This window comes from Podarcis tiliguerta (assembly GCF_965153285.1).
Source record: "Podarcis tiliguerta genome assembly, chromosome: 6".
NCBI classification, from domain to species: domain Eukaryota; kingdom Metazoa; phylum Chordata; class Lepidosauria; order Squamata; family Lacertidae; genus Podarcis; species Podarcis tiliguerta.
In genome coordinates, this window is record NC_139539.1 from 94,835,765 (window position 1) to 94,857,824 (window position 22,060).

General features: G+C 40.3%; 1 protein-coding gene across 40 annotated transcripts in view; it reads right to left on the reverse strand.

The window, feature by feature from the left end:
* Positions 1 to 22,060, reverse strand: part of PRRC2C (proline rich coiled-coil 2C) — a 73,180-nt gene that overhangs the window by 17,645 nt on the left and 33,475 nt on the right. For 18 of the 40 annotated variants that reach the window (XM_083446449.1, XM_083446427.1, XM_083446437.1 and 15 more), the window contains exons 17-26: positions 21,635 to 21,840; positions 20,746 to 20,900; positions 17,238 to 17,586; positions 16,306 to 16,391; positions 15,779 to 15,964; positions 14,085 to 14,336; positions 10,727 to 10,816; positions 7,169 to 7,270; positions 2,534 to 2,765; positions 149 to 352 (exon numbers count right to left, since the gene is read on the reverse strand). In XM_083446449.1, coding sequence (XP_083302575.1) covers positions 149 to 352; positions 2,534 to 2,765; positions 7,169 to 7,270; positions 10,727 to 10,816; positions 14,085 to 14,336; positions 15,779 to 15,964; positions 16,306 to 16,391; positions 17,238 to 17,586; positions 20,746 to 20,900; positions 21,635 to 21,840 — 1,862 coding nt within the window. The remainder of the gene's footprint in view (positions 1 to 148; positions 353 to 2,533; positions 2,766 to 7,168; positions 7,271 to 10,726; positions 10,817 to 14,084; positions 14,337 to 15,778; positions 15,965 to 16,305; positions 16,392 to 17,237; positions 17,587 to 20,745; positions 20,901 to 21,634; positions 21,841 to 22,060) is intronic. The other 22 variants (XM_083446445.1, XM_083446426.1, XM_083446440.1 and 19 more) reach the window with 2 other exon arrangements.

The following is a 22,060-nucleotide window of genomic DNA, read 5'->3' on the forward strand; positions in this document are numbered from 1 at the left end:
GAAATGAATAGACTACAAAGTTGCAATCATGAAAGTAACCAGAAGATTTAAGAAACACTGAGCTTAAATTTAGTCACCCCTACCTTTAAATAGAAAGAGGAACCATTTATACCCAGATACAATGCAAAGAGACTACCTCGTATATTACCTGCTGCCGACTGAGACACATAGACCTGTGGACTCTGCTGCTGCTGAGCAATGAGTGATGGCATACAGCTTAGCTGGGAAAAGTGACCAGCAGATGCCAAATTGCTTGTCTGTAACTGCTGTGGCTTCACTTTACAAATGTTGGGTGGATCAGAGGTTGTGGTTGTTTTTGTACTCAGTGAAGAGGTAGTGTATGTTCCAGCTCCTAAAATTACAACCAGCAAAGCACTGCTTTAATAGTTACTAAAATCTAACATGCTTCAGTAAGCTAGTCATAAATTTGGTGTACCCTAAGTAAAAATGCAAGTTGCTAACTACTGCAGTACTTTATTCAAACATTCTACTTCTGTATTATTTATTTAATTTCTGTCCCAACCTTCTTTCCAAAGAAGACCAAGAAAGCTAACAACAAAGCAGCAAAATATCATCAAAAATTTTAAAAGAATACTTAAAAACATTATGAACACCTAGAAACATTCAAACACAGTTAACGTATTCTTACAGGTAATACTTTCAAGGTTGCCGAGAATAGTATATTTCAGTCATCAAATGCTTGGGAGGTCTTGTCATGGATCATCGCCAACCAGGCAACAGCCAGACATAACACTAACAGGACCTTCCATGCCAGTTGAAGGGTGCCTACAGGAGGATTTGTCTAAAGTTGCTTCACAGATTACTTCTTCCTGTATGTGATGGCCCTAGTTGGCCCCCAAGTCTGTATAACAGAGGGATGTGTTGGTAATAATGGTGGCCGCTCATTCTTATAGGGTCACATTTCCGGGAGACTTGTCAAAGGACTAGCATCTTTTGAAGTCTCACAAGGTCCCTTTACTCAGCTGGCATTCTGTGCCAGCATTAGGGTCAGTATAATATTCACACATAGTGTCCCACCCAGGAACATGAGGGTGAAAGGTTGTAAACAAATTAAAAATGATGATGATGATGATACACCACCATAGGACATATACAAGAGATTGATACATATAGCCAGAGTTTCCTTTGCAGTTTTCAGGACTGTTTCTTCTATAAATGAGGGAGCAAACTGTTTCCCTCCCCGCTCCCTGAATGAAGAAGCAGTCTCAGCAGTTGTGGGGGTTGCACTAGTAAAAACCAAGCAAGCCCTGGTTACGTGCATAATTCCCTGACATGAGTTTTAAACCACTCTTTTAGACTGCAGTTAACTTTTTTCAGTAACATCAACTGCTTTAGAGCAATGATTCTTTAAATGTTTCCTGGGAGACACTATTGTATTATGAGAGGGGGTGAAGTATGTCATGAAAATGTAAGTCCTCTCATCTTCCACTCCATTATGCCACTTCAAGGAGGCTTTATTCTGTCAATGAACAGGCATAAACAGCATCCAGAGTGAGTAATTTAGACTCTGATGTACAGGCTGCGACCATTTTGTGCAATCATTTTAGCCCTGCCCCATTGCATCCCTATTCTGGATTAAGTAGCATGTTCACAGGGGTTTCCTTCTGAATATACCAATGTTCTTATGTGCTTAAAATTACACATCACGTGTTAAACTTTCTTAAAAATTGACCAACAATCTACTGGACAAATACTACGTCAAGTGCCAAAGAGCTACCTGAACCCCTGTGCTAGATTTGTAGACGCGCTTGAAACTAAATACTGCTTTTCTTCCCCAACATTCAGTTGTATTAAAGCTTGATCCATAATTAATGGGCTTTCCAGTGAAATTCATGTACTGTAGTAAAACTTTACCTGAGCATCTTAGGCAGAGGAGGAAATCTTGGAAACTTTCAGTTAAAGCAACTCTCTGTTTGCATTCCAGGCATTCACACAGGTCAGTGGACCGCCTGTCAGCCCACCCTACTACCCCCCACCCTCTTTCAGGTTCAAAATGACATGCTCATCAGTGATTGCGTGTCATGTGAACACGTGCAAAATGGTCGCCACCTGTATTATGGTTTAATTACAATATCTCTATAGTCAAGGTAAACTAACCAGAGCAGACAAGCTGAGAACAAGCTAGTTATGTGTGTTGCTTTTAGAATAGAGTTGAATAATGCAGAGAGTTAAACAGAACTGGAACCTGAGTTTGCTTTTACCCTCTTCCCTTCCTATCCCTTTAGTGTCATGTCTTTTAGACTGTGGCCAGGGGCTGTCTTGCCTTGTTTCAAGGGACTGTACGCAAGCCGTTCTGGCAGTCATTTAGACTGAAGGACTATGAAACTTTCAAGGAGATGAGTAACTATATAACATTTAGAAGACATCTGAAAGCAGCCCTGTATCGGGAAGCTTTTTAATGTTTAATTATGCTTTTATATATGTTGGAAGCCACCTAGAGTGGCTGGTGCAACCCAGTCAAACAGACTGCATAACAACAACAACAACAAGGCTGTAGTCCAAAAGTTTGTACCTGACAATGAAGTTGTAGGTGTAACTGAAGCCACAGGAATGGGAGGCATTGATGCACTTGAGAAAGAGCTGTATGTACCACTGGTTGGTCCACTGCTGCTGCTGCTGCTGCTTCCGCTGCCACTGCTGCTGCTACCACTGCTACCACCTACTGGAGATGCTGACGATGTAGCTGGTGTATTTTTCTCCCCGACATTTGGTGAATTCTCCCATGCTTTGCGAGCAGACTCCATCTAGTCAGAAAAAGGAAATGGTTCCACTTTGAAATACAAATTTAGCCCATTTAATTTTCACAGTGTCTTATTTTCACTTTCTCTCTCTAGATAGCATCTATACTCCTCTAGTTAGCTGCCAGGGAAACTGAATTGTTTTAGAATATTAGAGGTATAAATTGTTTAACGTTTTCAAAAAACATGGGGCAAGCATACAGCAAAGGTTAGAGCCAAGTGTGAATCATTACTAGCTTTGATACATTTAAAAAATCTTTTCTCAATAAAATCTTTTAGAAGTATTCCCCAGCTATTTAATCCACATATTAAAATTACATTAATGGCACCATTAATCTAATACCTTTTACACTCTAGATCTGAATCTCAGGGACCCACAAGTATGCAATATGAACTAAGCCAAATGTAGCACAATCCTGCACATTCACCATAATACAGTTTTTGAAAACCCCGGCGAAACGTTTGCTTTTTATACCACAGTTTAGAATTTGCCAGTAACCAAAACCAGGATTAAATAGGTTTAAGTAAGCTGGGCTATAGTGGAAAAAGTCAAAGAAGAGATTTGCAACTACATTTTCATTAACTGCTATCACTGGGCTTGCTTTCAAGTATAAAAATGTGCCCAAGACACATGTCAACTCTTCATGGTTCTATATTGAACCTACCACCTCAGCATCTCTGAGCAGTCCTGAAAAATGCATAAACCACCATATTAATAGTACTTATACCTAATGAGGCATCATAAAATTGAACAGATTGTTACTTCTCTGGAAGTTGTATTATATTTTTGCAGTGATTGAATACAGAAACAGGTGATGAAGATATACAGTTGCAATCAAAACTATTCAACCCCCATTGCAAATCAGTTTATTATCAAAATTTACAGACTTTCAGCTGTTTGCAATGAGCAAATCAAACAAAAGCAATTGAAATAGCTCAACACAATGGATACTTCAAGTGGTTTCTCCAAATTCAGCTCAAATTGCAGCTTATACTATCTTCTCCAGTCTCACTATTATTCAACCCCTTCATGGCAAGCATCTTAGTAGAGTAGCCTTTTGCTGCGATGACCTGCTGCAAATGAGATGCATAGCCAGACAGCAGCTTCTGGCAGTGTTCCTGAGGAATCGTAGCCCATTCCTATGAGCAATGGTCTCCACTTCAGTAATCTTCTTGGGGTTGTGTGCTGCAACCGCCTTCTTCAAATCCCACCAGAGATTTTCTATGGGGTTCAAGTCAGGTAACTGTGATGGCCACTGTAGAACCTTCCAGAACTACTTCTGCAACCAAGCCTTGGTGGAATTTGAGGTATGCTTGGGATCATTATCCTGTGGGAAGGTCCAGTGATGACCTGGCTTCAGCTTCCTCACGGACAGCATGTTTTCTTCTAAGATTTCCTGATACTTCAATGAATCCATCCTACTTTCCACATGCTGCAAGTGTCAGAGGATGCAAAGCAGCCCCAGAGCAGAGTGTTCTTTTCATTCTTCTTCCTCCAGACATAGTGCTGATCCATGGGGCCAAAAAGTTCCAATTCTGTTTCATCACTCCACAGAACAGTATCCCAAAACTTCTGTGGCTTATTTATATGATTTTGAGTGTACTGGAGCTGAGTTTTCTTGTGCTTTTGGTTCAGTAGTGGTGAACATCTTGGAGTTCTGCCATGAAAACCTTCTGCACTTAGTAAGGCGCCTTACCGTGCTCACTGAAACATCAGTGCCTGCTGTCATCAAGTCTTGCTGCAGCTCTTTTGCAGTCACTTGAAGGTTTTTCCCAGCCTGCCTTCTCAGTGTTGTGGCTGCTGCCTCAGATAGCTTCCATTTTCTGCCCTGTCCAAGTACTGTAACCACTGTTCCTTTTAACTTGCCAATTATGCTTTCAACAGTTGCAATTTGAGCTGAATTTGGAGAAACCACTTGAAGCATCCATTGTGTTAAGCTATTTCAATTGCTTTTGTCTGAATTGCTTATTGCAAACAGCTGAAAGTCTGTAAATTTTGATAATAAACCTGATTTGCAACGGGGGTTGAAGAATTTCGATTGCAACTTTCGATTTAAGAACTGTGGTTCTTAAATTATGGAAGAAATACAGCTTAGATCTTCATTACCATTGCCTTCTTTGAATCACTTCCAAGATGCTATGGCACTTAAAGGCAACCCATGCCCTGTATGTTGCCCTCACCCTTCTCCCATGTGATCAGTTGGTTGCTTCCTGCAGCTGCCAAAATTACCCTGCTGCCTATCAATTTCAGCTTAAAAGTTCAGCCTAAAAAACCCTAGTATTTACTTCCTTCCTATTTAATCATCTGCTTTGCGCTCTTGTGCTGCACAGTGAGTACTGAATGACTGCCACCACTGCTCTTCCTTTTAGTGAGAGGATGGTTGAGTTTGGTGCAGAAAATGGCAGGTCACCCACAGCTGTGGCCTCTTGCCTGCCTTTGAGCTAGAGCCTGGCCTGGCCTGATAACTCTTGCCATTGCCCCAACAATCCTTCCAACACCAGTAGGAAATGCAAACAAGAGTGCAATTTCAAAATACAGCATGCTCTTCAAACCTGCATAGGACAATTAGGACAATACTGAAGACAACCCATTGTATGTGTAACCGCGCCCTGCAACCTGGCAATTGCAACAAACCAGGTTACACTGACAGCCAAGATTACTGTGTGTCATGAGACGCATGCTGGTTTTGCCCCCCACAAACTGTAGGAAACATTTTTGCCCAGTAATGTGTGGTCTTCAGGGGAAAATGTCGCTTATCCCTGCTATGGCTTTCAGAAAAGTAACAATAAGTCAGTCTTCAGATGCCACAGGACTTGTAGTTGTCTATGCTAGACAATTTTTATGGATAACCACTTTTGATCATTAGATTATGTATTATATGTATCTGTTTAAAATCAACCCTATTTTCTAATGCAACTGTTTTCAGCTACAATGCATGCTGCAAATTAGCATCTTACTGGAAATTAACCCAGACAAAACTATGTATTGGTTATTAAGCGTATTTTATGGCATTTAAAGCCTCCCCCCATTAAGTTTAATATAAAATTATATCCCAAGGTGTAAAATATTCAAGATACTGCACAGAAATATCAAATCTTCATTGCAGAACACAAAAGGTTCAAATGTAAAACCTATTTTAACGAAACAATAGCATAAGAATCCATAACAAGACATTAGATACTGTTCATAATACAACTGCTGTATTAGAAAACGGCATGTGCCTTTATCTACCTTCCTATGGACCTGCCTGTCCACATTCACAACAACAAATTACATGCAAACTTTATACCAAATACCCAAACAGTTCCTCAGACTAAACAGAACAAAAAGGTACATTACTTTATCACAGAAATGCTTTCAGCTGAATATATCCACAGAGGCACAATAGTGAAGCTTAAACGATACGTCAACATGAAACAGACCAGAGAGGAAAAAGGCAGCACAGCCATGTCAATCTAAGCAACAACTGTAATAACTGTTGAGTGTAAGCTCTGCTGAAGTTGTGCACATTTACTTTACAAGCTGCTTTCAGCCCAGGGCTATGTCTGTTGGACAATTTTCATAAGTATTTTGAAATGTGGGCCAGGTCTTCAAAAATTCAGTCTAGTCTCAGCTGATTAAGAGAGTTACTAGTATATACATATGATGAATGTCAATAAGACAAGAACCCCACCCTCTAAAATCTGTAATCATAGGAGGCATGTTCCTATTTGGAACCTCTCTCACAAAAGCTTTATTTAACAGAGTTATGCAAACACATGTTCTACCACTTTGCAGAACTGAGAAGAATTGGAATCAATCTGTAAATAATGCTACTGAGACTCACTTTGCAGCATGAGATGCACAATATAGTCCAAATGAACACTGTCACCTATGAACACTACCTGGCTGCCTTCACACACCTACCTCACACCATCACTAAAAAGGTCACACCAGTTACCACTTAATAGAAAATATTAAGCTATCAGCAAATTCTAACACTGCCAGTCTCCTGCACAAAGTGTGCTGCATCAGCCAGCCAATATACATTACATATTGCTAACCTCAACAATAATTGTTCAAAACAACACAAGCTATTTCACAAAAAGGCATCTGGAACCACCTATCTATACATAGCTCATTTCCCATATACTCTCTATAGGAGGGGGAAATCACAATCACCCTAATAAGTCCTATCTAATATTCTGATGTGTATCCTAGGATTTGGGTGGCAAGAGTCAGCCAATTGCTGTTAGTTACAAAGTGGGGTCAAAGAAATGTAATGAAGCCCCTTAGGAACTATTGTTCTAGTGGTCTAAAAAGCAAAAACTGCCCTTTTGGTCTCTCCACTGAAGTTTGCCAGCAAGATCTTGATGAAGTCTTTCCCCTGCATGCAAGAAAATGACCCTTAGAGGGATGTGGTACATACCTTGAGGGTGAGGTCCACGGTAGCGGGAGAAACTGGAGTTAGGCTGGAGCTCTGTTGTAGAGCCTCCCTCCTAGGGAGGGGAAGGGTGTGGGGCAGGGGCACCTGAAAGGCAGGCAACACACATCACATTCTAGCTAGGTCTATAACGAAAGCCCCAACAAAAGCAAGAGCTCAAGCAATGCCGCTGAACTAAATTGTCTTTCAGGTGCAAGCATTCAGCAGGGAAGCTTTAACATAAAAAGGACAAAAAAAGATCTGACAGGTGGGAGGGAAAAGACTTTCTGGTTCATAGTCATGGCTTGTTGACCATTTCCTTTTGGATTTAATTCCAAAAATTAAATTCAGGTTATTGTAATTCCCCTACACTGATTCTCACAGGACTCATTAAGGAAGTAGAATGATGGTCCTCAAATGTTGAGAAATATCCTCCTTTCAGAGTGTCACAGGTGCACAAAAACTAAACTACTGCAGGAATAGTACAATTTTACTTGAACTTAACAAAGTGCAATCAATAGATTTTCCTGAAGACTCAAATATAGACAAAACAAAGACATTGATGCTCTCTTACTCTTGGCCATTATCAGTGCTCTTACAATCATTCTTACAAGATACTGCCGCAGAATGGAATTAAGCTAGTTTAAAGAATGAAGGTAGATGAAATTTTCAAACCACACATCTAGGAGTAAATCGAACTCCAAAAATACTGTACACAAAAGTCATCAGCACCCAAGAATTACACGGTACTCCATCATGGACATAATAATCAACCTCAAACATTTCAAAACTTTATGAACAAAAGGGATGACAAAGAAAACCACAAACACCACCATAAAGTATACTTAATAGGAAACAATTCACTAACTGGAAACTCTCTTGGAGAGTCGTTCAAATCCTGCTCTCCTTCAAACACAAGCAACATGGTTACGCCAGAGATGGAGTCGCAAAGCAACAAAATAATAAGCACTAGGATTCGATAAGGGGACACTTTCTGTTGCCAGACAGCATTTACCAAGGTTTACCATCCATCAAGCAAAGAACGCAAAACCAAAGCCTTTGCAGGCTTACCAAATAAAAATAAAGGTACATTGGATAAAAGCATTTAAATTCAATAACCACTGCCATTATTCTGCTCTTAAAGTTCTAGGTTGCTTCGCTCTTATTTGGCATCCACAATTGGTTTCCAGAGTTATTCACAGAATATTTAGGTGTCCACATATTGCAGTTGGAAATAAGATACTAGTCAGAAGAACCATTTGTAGAAGACCTGTACCACTTTGCCGAGAAACATGGGACTAACACACAAACAGAATGGTTACAATTCACATTGTATGCCACGTTATTTAGAGGTCATCACCCACATACTTCTCAATTTTGTGTGTGTGTGTTGCTTTTGCTTTTTCAAGCCCTTATAAGATGAACAGAAACTTGCCTTCTCTCTTGTAGCTGTGGCTAAAGAGAGATATCTCACAGAGCCATGATTTGGCAGTGAGAAGCAACTTCATGGTCTCATGCTTTCTCCCCTCAAACTTGTGAATGCCTTCTCCATCCTTTTCAGAGTGTGAGAGAAAAATAATTTCCCACAATGTTTTAATTGGGCAGGCCATCAATCCAAACCAGGGACTTAGACCCACTTCAAAGCATGGCTCCAATCTCCACTTTGCAGTCAAACTATGGTTACTGCTAACCTGAATTATCCAATTTAGCTGTCAGCTGTTACAGTAATCTCAAACAGTGAAAGAGAAGGTGAAGGAGCAGACTAATCATGGGGGTGGGGGAGTAGAGAAGAGGAAGAAGTGTGTGATCAGAAATGGATGCTCCAACTGGCTCCATGGCATATGAATTTACTCTGCAAGTGATATTCTTGCACAAAAAGTCTGTTTTGTCACTTATATGTTTGTCCAGAGTAATGCCTACTAGCATAACACAAAAAGCCAATGTCAAGGCTACAGTGGGAAGGGTGTGTGTGAAAGACAACAAAGTAGCTACTTGGGTAAACCCTTTTACTATATTACGATTGCAAATACGATCTTCAGGATATAGATGTAGTTACCTTAACAAAATTCTTCCTGCATGTGTGATGAGTCATATTTTTCAACATGTTCACTTCATGTTATATAGCAGATTGGCAATCTTGATATAGAAATAAATTCTAGTAAAACTGAAGTATGTGCAGGTGCTGCTATTGGAATGCTCATTATACAAAATCTCAGTTATCTGAACACAAAGAATTATGCCCAAACCTTGGTACATGGATGGCTAATTCAGATACCCAAACAGTCAAAGTTTGCCCATTTCCTTACTTGGTTGTGTTTTGCCGGACAGCAGCAGCCATTTCAGGCACAAAGCATGGAGGGAGATCAGACAAATCAGGGAGCAGGAGAGATCAAAGAAATAATTTTCCTTTGTTTGGCTTTTGCTGATTGGCTGCAGCAGTTTCAGGCAGAAACCATTAAGTGATGGAGGGAGGGAGATCAGACAAATCAGGGAGCAGGAGAGATCAAAGAAATAAATTTTCCTTTTTTTGGCTTTTGCTGACTGGCTGCAACAGTTTCAGGCAGAAAGCATGGAGGGAGAATGGATAAATCACGGATTAGAAATGTTCCCATAGGAAATAATGGAAATCATCAGCTCATTATGCAAACGCTCAGATCACAAACCGTTTCCTGGGAATGCATTGTGTTTGGAGAACGGAACCTGCATGTAGATGATGCAGTGGAAAGGATTATGTAAGTAAATCCCTCCTGGCGTATTGGAGATGTCATGACTGAATGCTCTCCCACCTACAGCTGGGAAGGGAGCACTATGGAAAGAAGAGCTAGGCCAGATTTCTTCTCAACACACAGCTTTCAACAGGAAGGGAGGTGTGTGTTTCTTTTCAGTGTGGAGGGTGATTTTATGCAAACCTCACCTGTATTGTATATTCTGAAATCAGACAAGCCCAAGAGAGATGACACCAAGTAATCCTTCTAAATGTGTAGTGAGAGCCTTAATGAACCTAGAATTAACTATTTTGTGAAAATCTCAATTGCCATAACAATATGCATTTCCTTACCACATGGTACTGCACACACAATATGCTAATACAGTGGTACCTCGGGTTAAGTTCAGGTTAAGTACTTAATTCGTTCTGGAGGTCCGTTCTTAACCTGAAACGCCACTTTAGCTAATGGGGCCTCCTGCTGTTGCCACGCCGCCGGAGCATGATTACTGTTCTCATCCTGAAGCAAAGTTCTTAACCCGAGGTACTATTTCTGGGTTGGTGGAGTCTGCAACCTGAAGCGTATGTAACCCGGGGTACCACTGTAACCCTATAGCCTAGCTAGCACTGATTGCTCAAACCACTATTTTTTCCACAATTCTTGAAAGCGTTTCAAAATTCCATTAAGATGAAACACCCATGTTCCACTAGCCTTTATCTACAAGGTCTCTAACATTATTTTTGCATTGTTACTGCACAATAAAAATTACAGAAGATCTGTATAGCAGTTTTAGTTTTAAATGCCATTAAAAAGTAAAAGTTATGTTTAAAGCTAAGCTTAAAGTAACTAATAAGCTTACATTTGTCACTAAAGCCTCTTCCATCTTTGCACTGCTTGTAGCCACTGTATTGGAGTGAGAAGAAGGTGCTGTATAGTCTGTTACAGACTCCTGTAAAGAAAAGAAGTTGAAGAAGCTGACCTATAAAATCACAATACCCTGTAAAAAAGAGAGCTTTAAAGAGATGAAAAAGCTAAAATAAACTCTCCATTCACAACTTCATTAACTAAACTGTCATATCACAATAAAGCATCATAAATAACTTTATATAACTTCATAATCCACAAAAAAGGTACATGAATACACTTATTTTTACTTAAGATAAGTTATAGGCCACCTTAAAAAGAAACTCTCTCAAGAACAATGCAATACTTTCAGAATACCAAACATTAATGAAACCAGCAGTAATAAGCACATATCCAGCCCCCCTAATATAGCTATAACCTAAAGCATCATCGGCAAGACAGCACAGCAAACAGATTAAAACAACATTCAAGTGAAGGCCATCAAAACCAGGCAAGCTCTTAATGCCTTCCTAAGGACCTAAGGAGATCTGGCTGGACAAAGCCCTACTGGTACTGAAATCCAGAACCATGAAGGTACTACAGAAAATGCCTGCCAATTTAAATGTTCTTGAAGGTTGGCAGGTAAGATGGCCTCCACTGCCAACACTGGAAGTATGGGCAGACTGGTATGGGGGCAGGCCTTTAAAAAAAAAACCAAAAACCTCAAATCCAACCATTGGCCCTCCAGCTGTTGCTGAACTATAACTCTCATCAGCCCCTGCATGGACGGCAAATGGCCAGCAATGATGCAAATTGTGGACCAGCAACATCTGGAGGGTCAATGGTTCTTTTAAATGTCACCACCAGCACTTTAAATTAGGCTCAGAAACACACTAGAAACCAAGTGCAGTTTCAAAGCTTCACATGGTCTGACCACCTAGCTCCCATCAAGACAGTGACAGTTGCATGCCAAACCAGTTGAAATTTTAAAACTGTCTTTAAAGGCAACCCCACGAGGAGTCCAGCCTGGATGTGACTAAAGCATTAATAACTGTGGCCACATTTGACCTCTCGAATAGGTACACCAGCTGAAGCTAATAAAATGAGCTCCTGGCCACCATCACCTGTGCTTTGCCTGTTAGTGTATAGTACACAAGAACTCAGAAAGTGTGTACTTGGTTCTTTAGTGGGAGGGCAACTCCATCTAAGATCAGTTGTAAGGAGCATGTGATCTCCCTACCTACAGATTTCAATCTTATCTGAATTTAATTTCAGCTTGTTTACCCCCATCAGTCCAAAGACAGCGTCTAGATACCAGTTTAGGAACTCTACAGCCCCCCTGAAATCAGAGGACAAAAAGAAGGGGTAGATTTGAGTGTCATCTGCAAGCTAGACATTGCTGCCAAAACATCCAGCTGATGTCCCCCAGCAGTTTTATGCAGATGGTAAAAAGCATGGGGGAGAAGACAGACCCTTGAGGCACCCCACAAGGCACCATGGGGAGAACTGGAAGTCCTCCTCAACCACCTTCTGAAAATGCTCCTCAAGGAGGAACTGGAAATGTTTAATTACGAATTACAAATTACTGAGAGCCCCCTATTTTTCAAAAGCCAAGTCACGAACCCCCTACTTTTGAAAATTTTGATAACTCTATGGTAGTTACCTCTGTAAAGCAATGTTCTGAACAAAATGTGGGGTAGTCCCTAATAAGCAAAGGATTTTAGGGATACTAAAAAACAGACTAGGGCTGAGTGATACCTGGTTTTTCACATTGTGATATATCAGCAGCTAAACATCTTGATGTTCTGATACCACAATGTCTGAAATTGAAGATCAGGCATGGGGATGAGGGAAGGAGCAGCCATGGAGATCGCGCAGGTAGGGCGAGATCATCATGTGATATTGGCGGTCCCTTGTAATTGGCTGCCCTGTTCTCCCTCGTGTGAGGAGCAATACATTGCTGTGTGTTGCCAGGTCAAAATTGTGATTGCGGTGCGATTTCAAAAGCGATTTTGGCCAAAATACTGAAAAATCGCTGAGCACTAAAACATACCATAAAATGTGAGAGATCCAGAACATTGTTTGGCATAAGCTATTCACTAGGCCAATCAAGGTTGTTTCTGTCCCAAATCCAGGCTGAAGCTAAACTGGGATCTTCACATGAATGGTGGTATACAAATTTAATAAACAAATAATAGTAACTGGGATGGATCCAAATAATCAGCATCTTCCTAAGCTACCTGTAGTTGATATACCACATCCCACTCCAACACCATGACCCAAAATAGCCAATGTGAAAGTGGACAATAATTGTCTGAAGCCATATGATCTAAAATGGCCTCCTTTAATACTTTTGTTTAAACATACAAATGTGTATTGACTTTCCAAGGGTGGATAGAGGTGACTGTTAAAAGCCAATTTTTCTTCTTCTTCTTCTGAAGTCTGAATAAGACTATTTGGGAAAATACTAAAATATTTAAAACAACGTGATATGGAACATGCTTTGAAGTTCCAGGCTGTTTTCCTTGATCAGTTGAATAGGTTTAGGAAACGTTAACTACATGACTAACTGATGCTCAAATACTTGATTATTGTAAGGCAAGACATTGCCTGAAAGAATATTTCCATATGCATCAACTGAGAAGAAAGTAAGAGGACTTCTCCCATATGGAGCAGAGGTGGGGAAACTTTGGCCCTGTCATTAGGTTTGGATGCAATGCTAGGTGAAACAATGGCTTAGCTTTGGGGAGCATGGCAGCAACATGACTATGGGAGGAGCAAAGCAGCCACATTTTTTTCTCCAAGTACCCACATGTTCAATCATTTATGCTTAGCCATGGTTTGGCTTCATTTTTGTGTGTACCAGAATCCATGAGCCTTTGAAACCATACATTTTGGACAGTTCTTGAAATGTCTTCAAATAAAAAACAAAGGAAACTGAGCAAAAGCAATGCAGAAAACACAACCCTGTTCTTATGCTGATGTTTCCACCCTATTACTTCATTCTGGAACTAGGAGAATTATGAGGAAACAAAGCTTTAAGCTGGTACAGCTTATTTCAGAGATTTGTAGCTATTGTTACTTTTCTACTAAAGCAAATCTCCATAAAAGCTGCATGGCGCAATATCTGAGCAAAGAACTTAATGCTTGGATGCCTTCACTTACTCATAGCCATTTTTAAAAAATGGGTACTGCAAACTTCTAGGATGAAGGCCATAGAAAGAGCTCTACTGAAGCCAGCTTCTCCACATTTATGAATATTCACTATATATGAATATTTATTGTATTTATAAATATTTCACTCAGGTATATCTAAGTTCCACCCATTCAGCACTGATTAGTTAACTTAAGTAGCCATTCCATTTGATTCTTACCTTTTGGGTTGCTCCAAACTCTGAAGCAGTCACGGATATCATTGTTCCTATTTCAGTACCAAGTTCAGCAGCTGCTTTGCCTTCTTTAGAAGTAACCGGGTCTGGACTTCTGACCGCAGTCGGGCTTGATTTCTCTTGCCCCTCAGGGTCCCCTTGCTGAGCCTCTTTTACTTTCTTGTTCTTTAATGACCGTTCTTTCCCAATGGGACCAGGCTTGTACTCTTTGTTTTCTACTGGACTCAAATCTGAAAGCTATGCAATGTATTAAAAGATTACTGCCTCTTCGTTTATTATGTTTGTTATTATATAACCTATATTCCATCCTTCCTCCCTCGGCTTTTTTTCAGCCAGAACTTGCCAGAACACAGTTCTAGCACATCTCAGGTGGGCACCGTTACCGTTAAAAGAGAACAAGGTGAGCTCCGGCACCTCTTTTTCTAGAAAAATAGCATTGCTTCCTCCCAAGGCAGCAATGGGCGGCAAACACAAACATGAGAAAATACAGTTAAAACTAAAGTATAAACTTTAGTTACAACTACAACTGGGCCTGAAACCAGACACAATTAGATCTATATAACTGCTTCCTCTAGTCAAACTGCAGCTGGCTGGTCAGCATGGCAAGGTGGCTCTCTTAAGTCACCTTGCCATGAATGGAATATTAAAGAGACTGGGTGGTAGTTTCTAAAACCATCCAGGAAGTTTAAAAAGGGATGCACCACTGCCTCTTTCAAGATGCTTCACATAATTCCCTTTGTAGGAAGGCTTTGACCACTCCCCCAGTCTGGTCAATCCCTGCTACTAGATTTTACCAGTCATGGGCAGAGATCAAGAGGGCACACAGTCAACCTCACTACTGTGTCCTGTCCATGTCCTCAGGCTACAACAACAGAAACTTATCCCACAGGCTGTAACATGATGGTGCTCTGGTATAAAGTCTGACATAGATCCGAGTGATTTCGCCCAAAAAGGGATTCACAAATCTCTTACAGTAAGCTATTGAATGGTTAATGAAACAATACCGGTCTGGACCAGTCAATTTACTATTGTATAAAGCTCTGCTGGGCAGTCAGTGATGACATGCTCTCTTTGCCACCGCCACTGCCACATGGTAGGTGGAGCTATGTATCTGTACCTCTGTTAGGTCAGATTTGCACTGGGATCTACAGGAATCCACATATCCTACGTTTTTGCTAGTTTGGGGAATTGTTATAATTCATTTTTTCCAGGAGTGAAGTACTGGATTGCAATTCATTATTCCAATAAACAATGTAAGAAAGTGTGTTTCAATTTTTATTATCCCGGAAATGCCGCAATTTCTGGTGCCTTATAAATTTTTAATTATTGTCTATTTTTCTTCTTCTATTATTTCCTTATTTAGGTATTCTTGATGCTCCAGTGTCTTAAGTTGTATTTTTGATTTTCCTAGATAAATGTATAGACTTTGGAGTGAGTTAATTTGTTTCAGTTATATCAACAAGCAATCACAGCAGTTTTTAACATGTGGCAGTTGATTTTGTGAGCACCCCACACAAATATTCAATTCTCCCCCCCGCCCCAAATAATCAGAAATATTTTAACCAGGATACATAAGCATAGAAGTTTGATTAGATTTCCTCTTGCTGGAACACATGGGCACAAAAATGCAGCTTCTAAAATGCTTCTGTAGTTCATGAAAGTTGGAGAGTTTCACTTACCTTCTGTGCTTTTATAGGTCCTGCCCGGGGCTGCTTTTGCCTTTGCTCCTTTGGTTCAAGAAGCTTCTCTGAGGTCTTCTCTGAAACTGGGCCAACTTCACTGTCACTCCCACTAGACGCTGGAGCACCAAACTGAATAGTTTCTATTCCCAAATCAATTCCACTTTCTTGCCCAACTGTTGTTCCCTAGTAAGGATCCCAGAAAGTTTAGTTTAACACAGGCACACTTTGGTTCTGCAACATTCAATTAAGTAATTCACCATAGCTCTAATGTTATCAGCAAATTTATATTATAACCATTAAAGATTATATTTCATATCAATCAGGTTTTATTTAAGCTACCAGATATTGGTTTGAAGATGTAACACATGTAAGCTAGCTACCTACTAACGAGTAATGGCTGTTTTACCTGTGAAAACTAGTTACCCATTTGACAAAATGGATAATATGCTTTGCTCCTTTTCACTTCTAGCCACTGACAAATTAGAACACAGCTAACAATAGATGAGAACATGTCTGTTCATTACCTCTGGAGATGGAGCTGATCCAAATGATGTCAAAGGCTTGTTCCATGCACTGACTGAAGGAGGCTGGGGAGGGCTAATGGGTCCCACTAAAAGTCCAGAGAACAAGGTGGAATTAGAACAAAATTTGATAGTAAAAGTGCTAATTGCAAACTAATTATGATTCCCCCCCTTACATAAAATGAGTGCAAGGCAGCATGCTGCTTGCTAAGAATTCAAAATATTTTAACATGTTGCATGGAATGGTAAGAGAACATCCAGGACAAAGTATCCCAGTTATCTGCTCACAAAGAACACATTAGTAAAGTGTATGCTAGGAGTTCAGCAATTCTATTGCTTCTAGATTGATTTCTATATTATCTACACCCTCCGCTCAAGTAGTAGAGGCCAATGAAAATAAATCAAAAGTTCAGGTGGATGGCATTTTGGGGGAGATCAAATAAGTTTTTCATTTTTGGTTAAAGCTGAAATGCCTAAAAATATCTACTGGCATTAGCCTAGGTTAAAAAAAAGCTCATAGAATTGTGGAGTTGCAAAGGACTCTGAGGGTAATCTAGTCCAACCCCCTGCAATGCAAATGAACAAAGATATGTCAAAGCAGTAAATAATTCTCAACAATTCCCTTTTAAAAAGTGTCCACATAAAAGGCAAATGGCAGGCAGTAAATGTTTTCGCAAACGTTGGGTAGTCCTACCCATACATAAGAACAGTGAGGTCAGAGAAAGGAGGAACTGAGAACGGGTATATGTGGATAAGCCTTGGAGCTCTCCATCATTATTAATCACTTCACAGGACAGCTTATCTACGTGGAGGATCCAAAGCATCAATTCAAGAGTAACTGAGGTGCCCAGGAAAGGTTGTCTGTTACCCAAGATTTCAAGCACACATTTTTTTTCTTGCATGTCTTGCCAGGAGGAAAAAAATAGCTTGCTTACATTTTTTTGAGATGTCATTGAGGACTGTTGTAGGTGGCACTTTATTATCCCATAATTCGGTTCCCACAGCAGTATGAGATGGTGTGTTCTGAAGAGTTTTGCTTGTTGCTGTATACTCAGTGCTGCTGGTTGCTGCACAGGTTGCCTGTGGTTGCAGCTGAACTGAAGTCTGGGGACTTGGAATCTGAGACACACACTGCAGGGGGAGTTGCGGTTGAGCCTGAACCTGAACCTGTTGAGTGGCAGCTGCGGCTGCTGCTGTCGCCTGCTGTTGCTTTTTGGCAAACCTGGGTGGCAGTTTGGAATTTGGACACCTTCCTTTTTCATTTGAACTCTTTTTGGTCCAGACCTAAAAATACGTAAGATTGTTAAGAGAGCCTGCACTTGACCTGCCCAGAACAACTGAAATGGAAACTCTGCTCCAAAGAACTGTTAGATATTTTGTTTTCCCATATACATCAGTTGGGCTTTTTTTAAGCTACAACAGGGAAAATGAAGGTTTTATGAAAGGTTTATTAAATCACAAGACATATGGAGAAAGTAAGCAGGAACACTGATTTACACTCAATATAAAATGGCCATCCACTGAAATTGACAAGAAGCACATTCAAGGTAAAGTACTTTTTGCAAACAATATACAATTTAACCTATGGAACTTATTGCCACTGATATGATATCCACTAGCATTAAGGCACTCTAAATTAAAGATTGGATGAACTCATGGATGACATTACATCAATTAGCCACTACTAGTTGCAAAACTGATTCCTTATTTTCAGTGCCAATTCTCATAATATCCTGACTGTGAACTCCTGAGGCACTCTGGTGGTCAGTCAGGGTTCGTCCACACTTCCACTCGTCCCTTGCTTAGAAAGCACAGATCTGAGTGGTTTTCCCCTTGTCCTGTTCCTTTCCTTTATATATATATATATATATATATATATATATATATATATATATATATACATATATATATACACACACACACACACATATATATATATTATTTCTGATTTTCAATTTTGTACATTTCAATAATTTTACAGCCATTTTAACATATCAAAACTTGACTTCCTTCTTCCTCTTTATGTAGTTCTTTAAATTTATTTTTTATATTTTCTGCATATCTAATTTGTTCATTTATTCACCTCCCTTAAATATATACTCTTATAAAACTGCAGGTTATTACAATAATTCTGCCAATGTTCTTATCTGTTTACAGTTTGTAAATATTCAACAAACTATTTCCATTTTCATGTTTTTCCGGTAAGTTTTTGTATCCATACTTCTTTTGCTGGGACTTCTTTCCATTTTTGGGCAAGTAACATTCTTGCCGCTGTAGTCGCATACATGAATAAATTTCAATATAGTTTGGGTATTTCTGCCCCTATAATTCCCAAAAAGCAAGCTTCTGGTTTTTTTACAAACATTATTTAAAACAGGGGTCAGCAAGGCTTATCAGCGCAGTGCGACGCCGGAAATCCCTTCTGTGCATGCCCAGATGCCAAAAATCGCACCTGCGCAGAAGCAATTTCCAGCGCTGCGGACACGCACAGAAGCAATTTCCAGCGTCTCGGCATGTGCAGAAGCGAATTCCGGAGCCACGGAAGAGAGTCCCCATGCTGTGCTGTGCCGGTTTAGTGCAATGCGTGGGGACTCGCTGAGCGGGCGGCTCGGTTCGGTTTGGGAGGCAGCTCATGAGCCAGTTAAACAGCCTCCGTGGGCCGCTTCCAGCCCATGGGCCTTAGGTTGCCGACACCCCGATTTAAAACATCTTTTTCAATTCATTATATATCATTTCCCTGTAAGCTTTAACCTTACTACAAAACCACCACATATGATAAAAAGAACCTTCTTTTGCTTTACATTTTCAGCACTTATTTGATTGAGATTTATACATTTTTGCCAGTTTACTCGGTGTTAGGTACCATCAATGTATCATTTTCATACAATTTTCTCTTAGACATAACATGCTGTAAATTTTATATCCATATTCCACAATTGTTCCCTTGCTCCATATATATATATATATATATATGTTGTGACCAATATCTATTCCCCAATTTATCATTAAGGATTTTACTTGCTCATCCTTTGTCTCCCATTCCAATAATATCTTATACATTTTAGACAGGACTTTTACATTCCATTCCACCAGGTCACTCTCCAGTTGTAATATTTGTCCCCCAAACCCTCGTATCCTATCTTTCTTAAATACATCATTCAAATAATGATATTGTATCCATGCTGTTAATTTTCCTGATAATTTCTTAAATTCTTTTAATTGATAATCTCCTCCATCATTTTAATAAATTTCTATAAGTTGTCCACCCTTCTACCATATTTTTTCTTTACCGCTATAGCTTCCAACGGTGAGAGGCAAAGTGGTGTTTTAACCTCTAATAGATTTTTGCATTTATCCCATACTCTACACATATTTTTGCTAATTATATGATTTGTAAATCCTTTATGTACTTTCACTTTTCATATCATAAATAAGCGTGCCAACAAAAATACTACCATGACCTTCTAAGTCTAGAATACACGAATTCTCTAATGTCATCCATTCCTTCAACCAACAAAGGTAAGATGTTTCACAGTATAGTCTCATATCCGGCAGGGAACAACCTCCTCTCTCTTTTGAATCTATCAATATTTTATATTTTATGTTCAGTTTTTCCCCTTGCCAAATATATTTAGAAATATCTTTTTGCCCTGTTCCTTTCCCAGGGAAAACCCAGTTTTTAGTGCTAAATCAGAGAAAGGCCAAATTGTCGTGTGTTCCATTTTAGTGCCAAAGGACTGTTTGAGGTTTTCTACATGGGAAAGCAGCAGGATAAGAGGAAGTGTGGAGAAGCCCTCAGTCCAGAGAACACTCAGCTGCTCAAGCAAAGGATTTGATCTTAGAGAAATCTGCCATGTATTGAGAAATCTGCCATGAACTGCAAGAAGCATGCGTTGCTCGAAGCTGGAACGCCAGACCTTCAATGACTATCAGAAAGCACTGTTAGAGCTAACTGGAATTTAAGCGACTTCCCAAATAAGACCAATGAATATGGGTAAGTAAGAATAGAGACTGAAATATCTTTGCCATGAAAGGTTAGGTTTACAAATTCCACCACAGGTTTTGACATTTTTGAAGAAAGTTTATTTATTCTGTTTCAGTCTCCACCAAAGGGCCAGCAAGCCAGCAAATAAATAAATAAATAAATAAATCAGGGTTCCTGTCAAATAAATAAGAAATTCACTACATTTAAAAAAAAAAACTGCATCATACAAAACTGAGCAACTCAGCATCCTTCTGTGAGAACTGGAGCTTGTGGGTAGCCTGACAGGCTGACACCATGGAGTAACCAGCTCAAGTGAACAATGCTTTTAGAGAAATCTTGCTACTGAGGTATTCATGCAAGTGTGAGCTCACAATGGAGGGCAGGAATGCACTGCATATGCACATATTAAATAATGTGTACAAAAAAGATGCCTGGGACAGAGAGAGATGATACTAAACCTGCACAGTTTGCTCTTCCTTCTTCCTGCGTTCCTCATCTTGCAGGCGTTTTTGTTGCTTTTTTGATACCACTTCAGTAAAACCATCATTGTTCAAATTGGACTGGGAATCTTCAACTACTGTCACTTCAGGATGGTCATCAATAATCACAACACCTGTAATGAAGGTCCGAAATTTAGTTATAATTAACCCCAATTCAGATTAATTATCTGCCATCATCTGTGGGGTTGGTTCAAATGGCAGAAAAAACCCAAAATAAAATACTATTATACTGCAGACCCATTTATGCACGTTCAGTATGTGTGCACATGCCGAACCCGGAAGTCATCCAAAAAGTCACACAAGAGGCAGAGTAGGGCATGGCGGAATGGGGGGTTTGCAGGCTTTTTCCAATGGTGTTTCAAATATACACAATTTCAGTGATGTGTGCAGTGCCTCGGAACATAAAGGTAAAGGTACCCCTGCCCGTACGGGCCAGTCTTGACAGACTCTAGGGTTGTGCGCCCATCTCACTCAAGAGGCCGGGGGCCAGCGCTGTCCGGAGACACTTCCAGGTCACATGGCCAGCGTGACATCGCTGCTCTGGCGAGCCAGAGCCGCACACGGAAACGCCGTTTACCTTCCCGCTAGTAAGCGGTCCCTATTTATCTACTTGCACCCGGGAGTGCTTTCGAACTGCTAGGTTGGTAGGCGCTGGGACCGAACAACGGGAGCGCACCCCGCCGCAGGGATTCGAACCGCCAACCTTTCGATCGGCAAGCCCTAGGTGCTGAGGCTTTTACCCACAGCGCCACCTGCGTCCCCCTGCCTCGGAACATACCCCCCACGTAAATATGTGTGTGTGCCTGTAATACATTTAAGATTCTGAAGAGGAGCTTCCAGGACATACTTGCATAGTTGTTAAGGTCAAATTGAGAAATTGCATCCACTTTCTCTTTCGGCTTCTTTGGACCAGCTTTGGGCTCTTCTCGCTTCTTGATGTTGGGATCTTTGGAACCTTTCAGCGCAGCAGCGCTGTTCCCACTTTCTTCTGGATGTAAACTGCTCCCAACTGTTTCAGCACTAATCACAACTGCAGCTTGTTCTTCAAATGGTCTGTATCATAAACACAACATGAGATAGCATTGTACAGCAAAAGGTGGAGGAGAAGGGAGAGACAGAGCTACATAGAACTTTAATAAGACTTTAGTTGAAGCTAACATGCTCCATTCTGTGCATCACAATGAATTCAGATAAGATACTGAGAAATGACAAAGGAAACAGAAAGACGGCAAAGAGCCTATAACCAAGTTGTAGAAGAAAAACTAATGGGAGT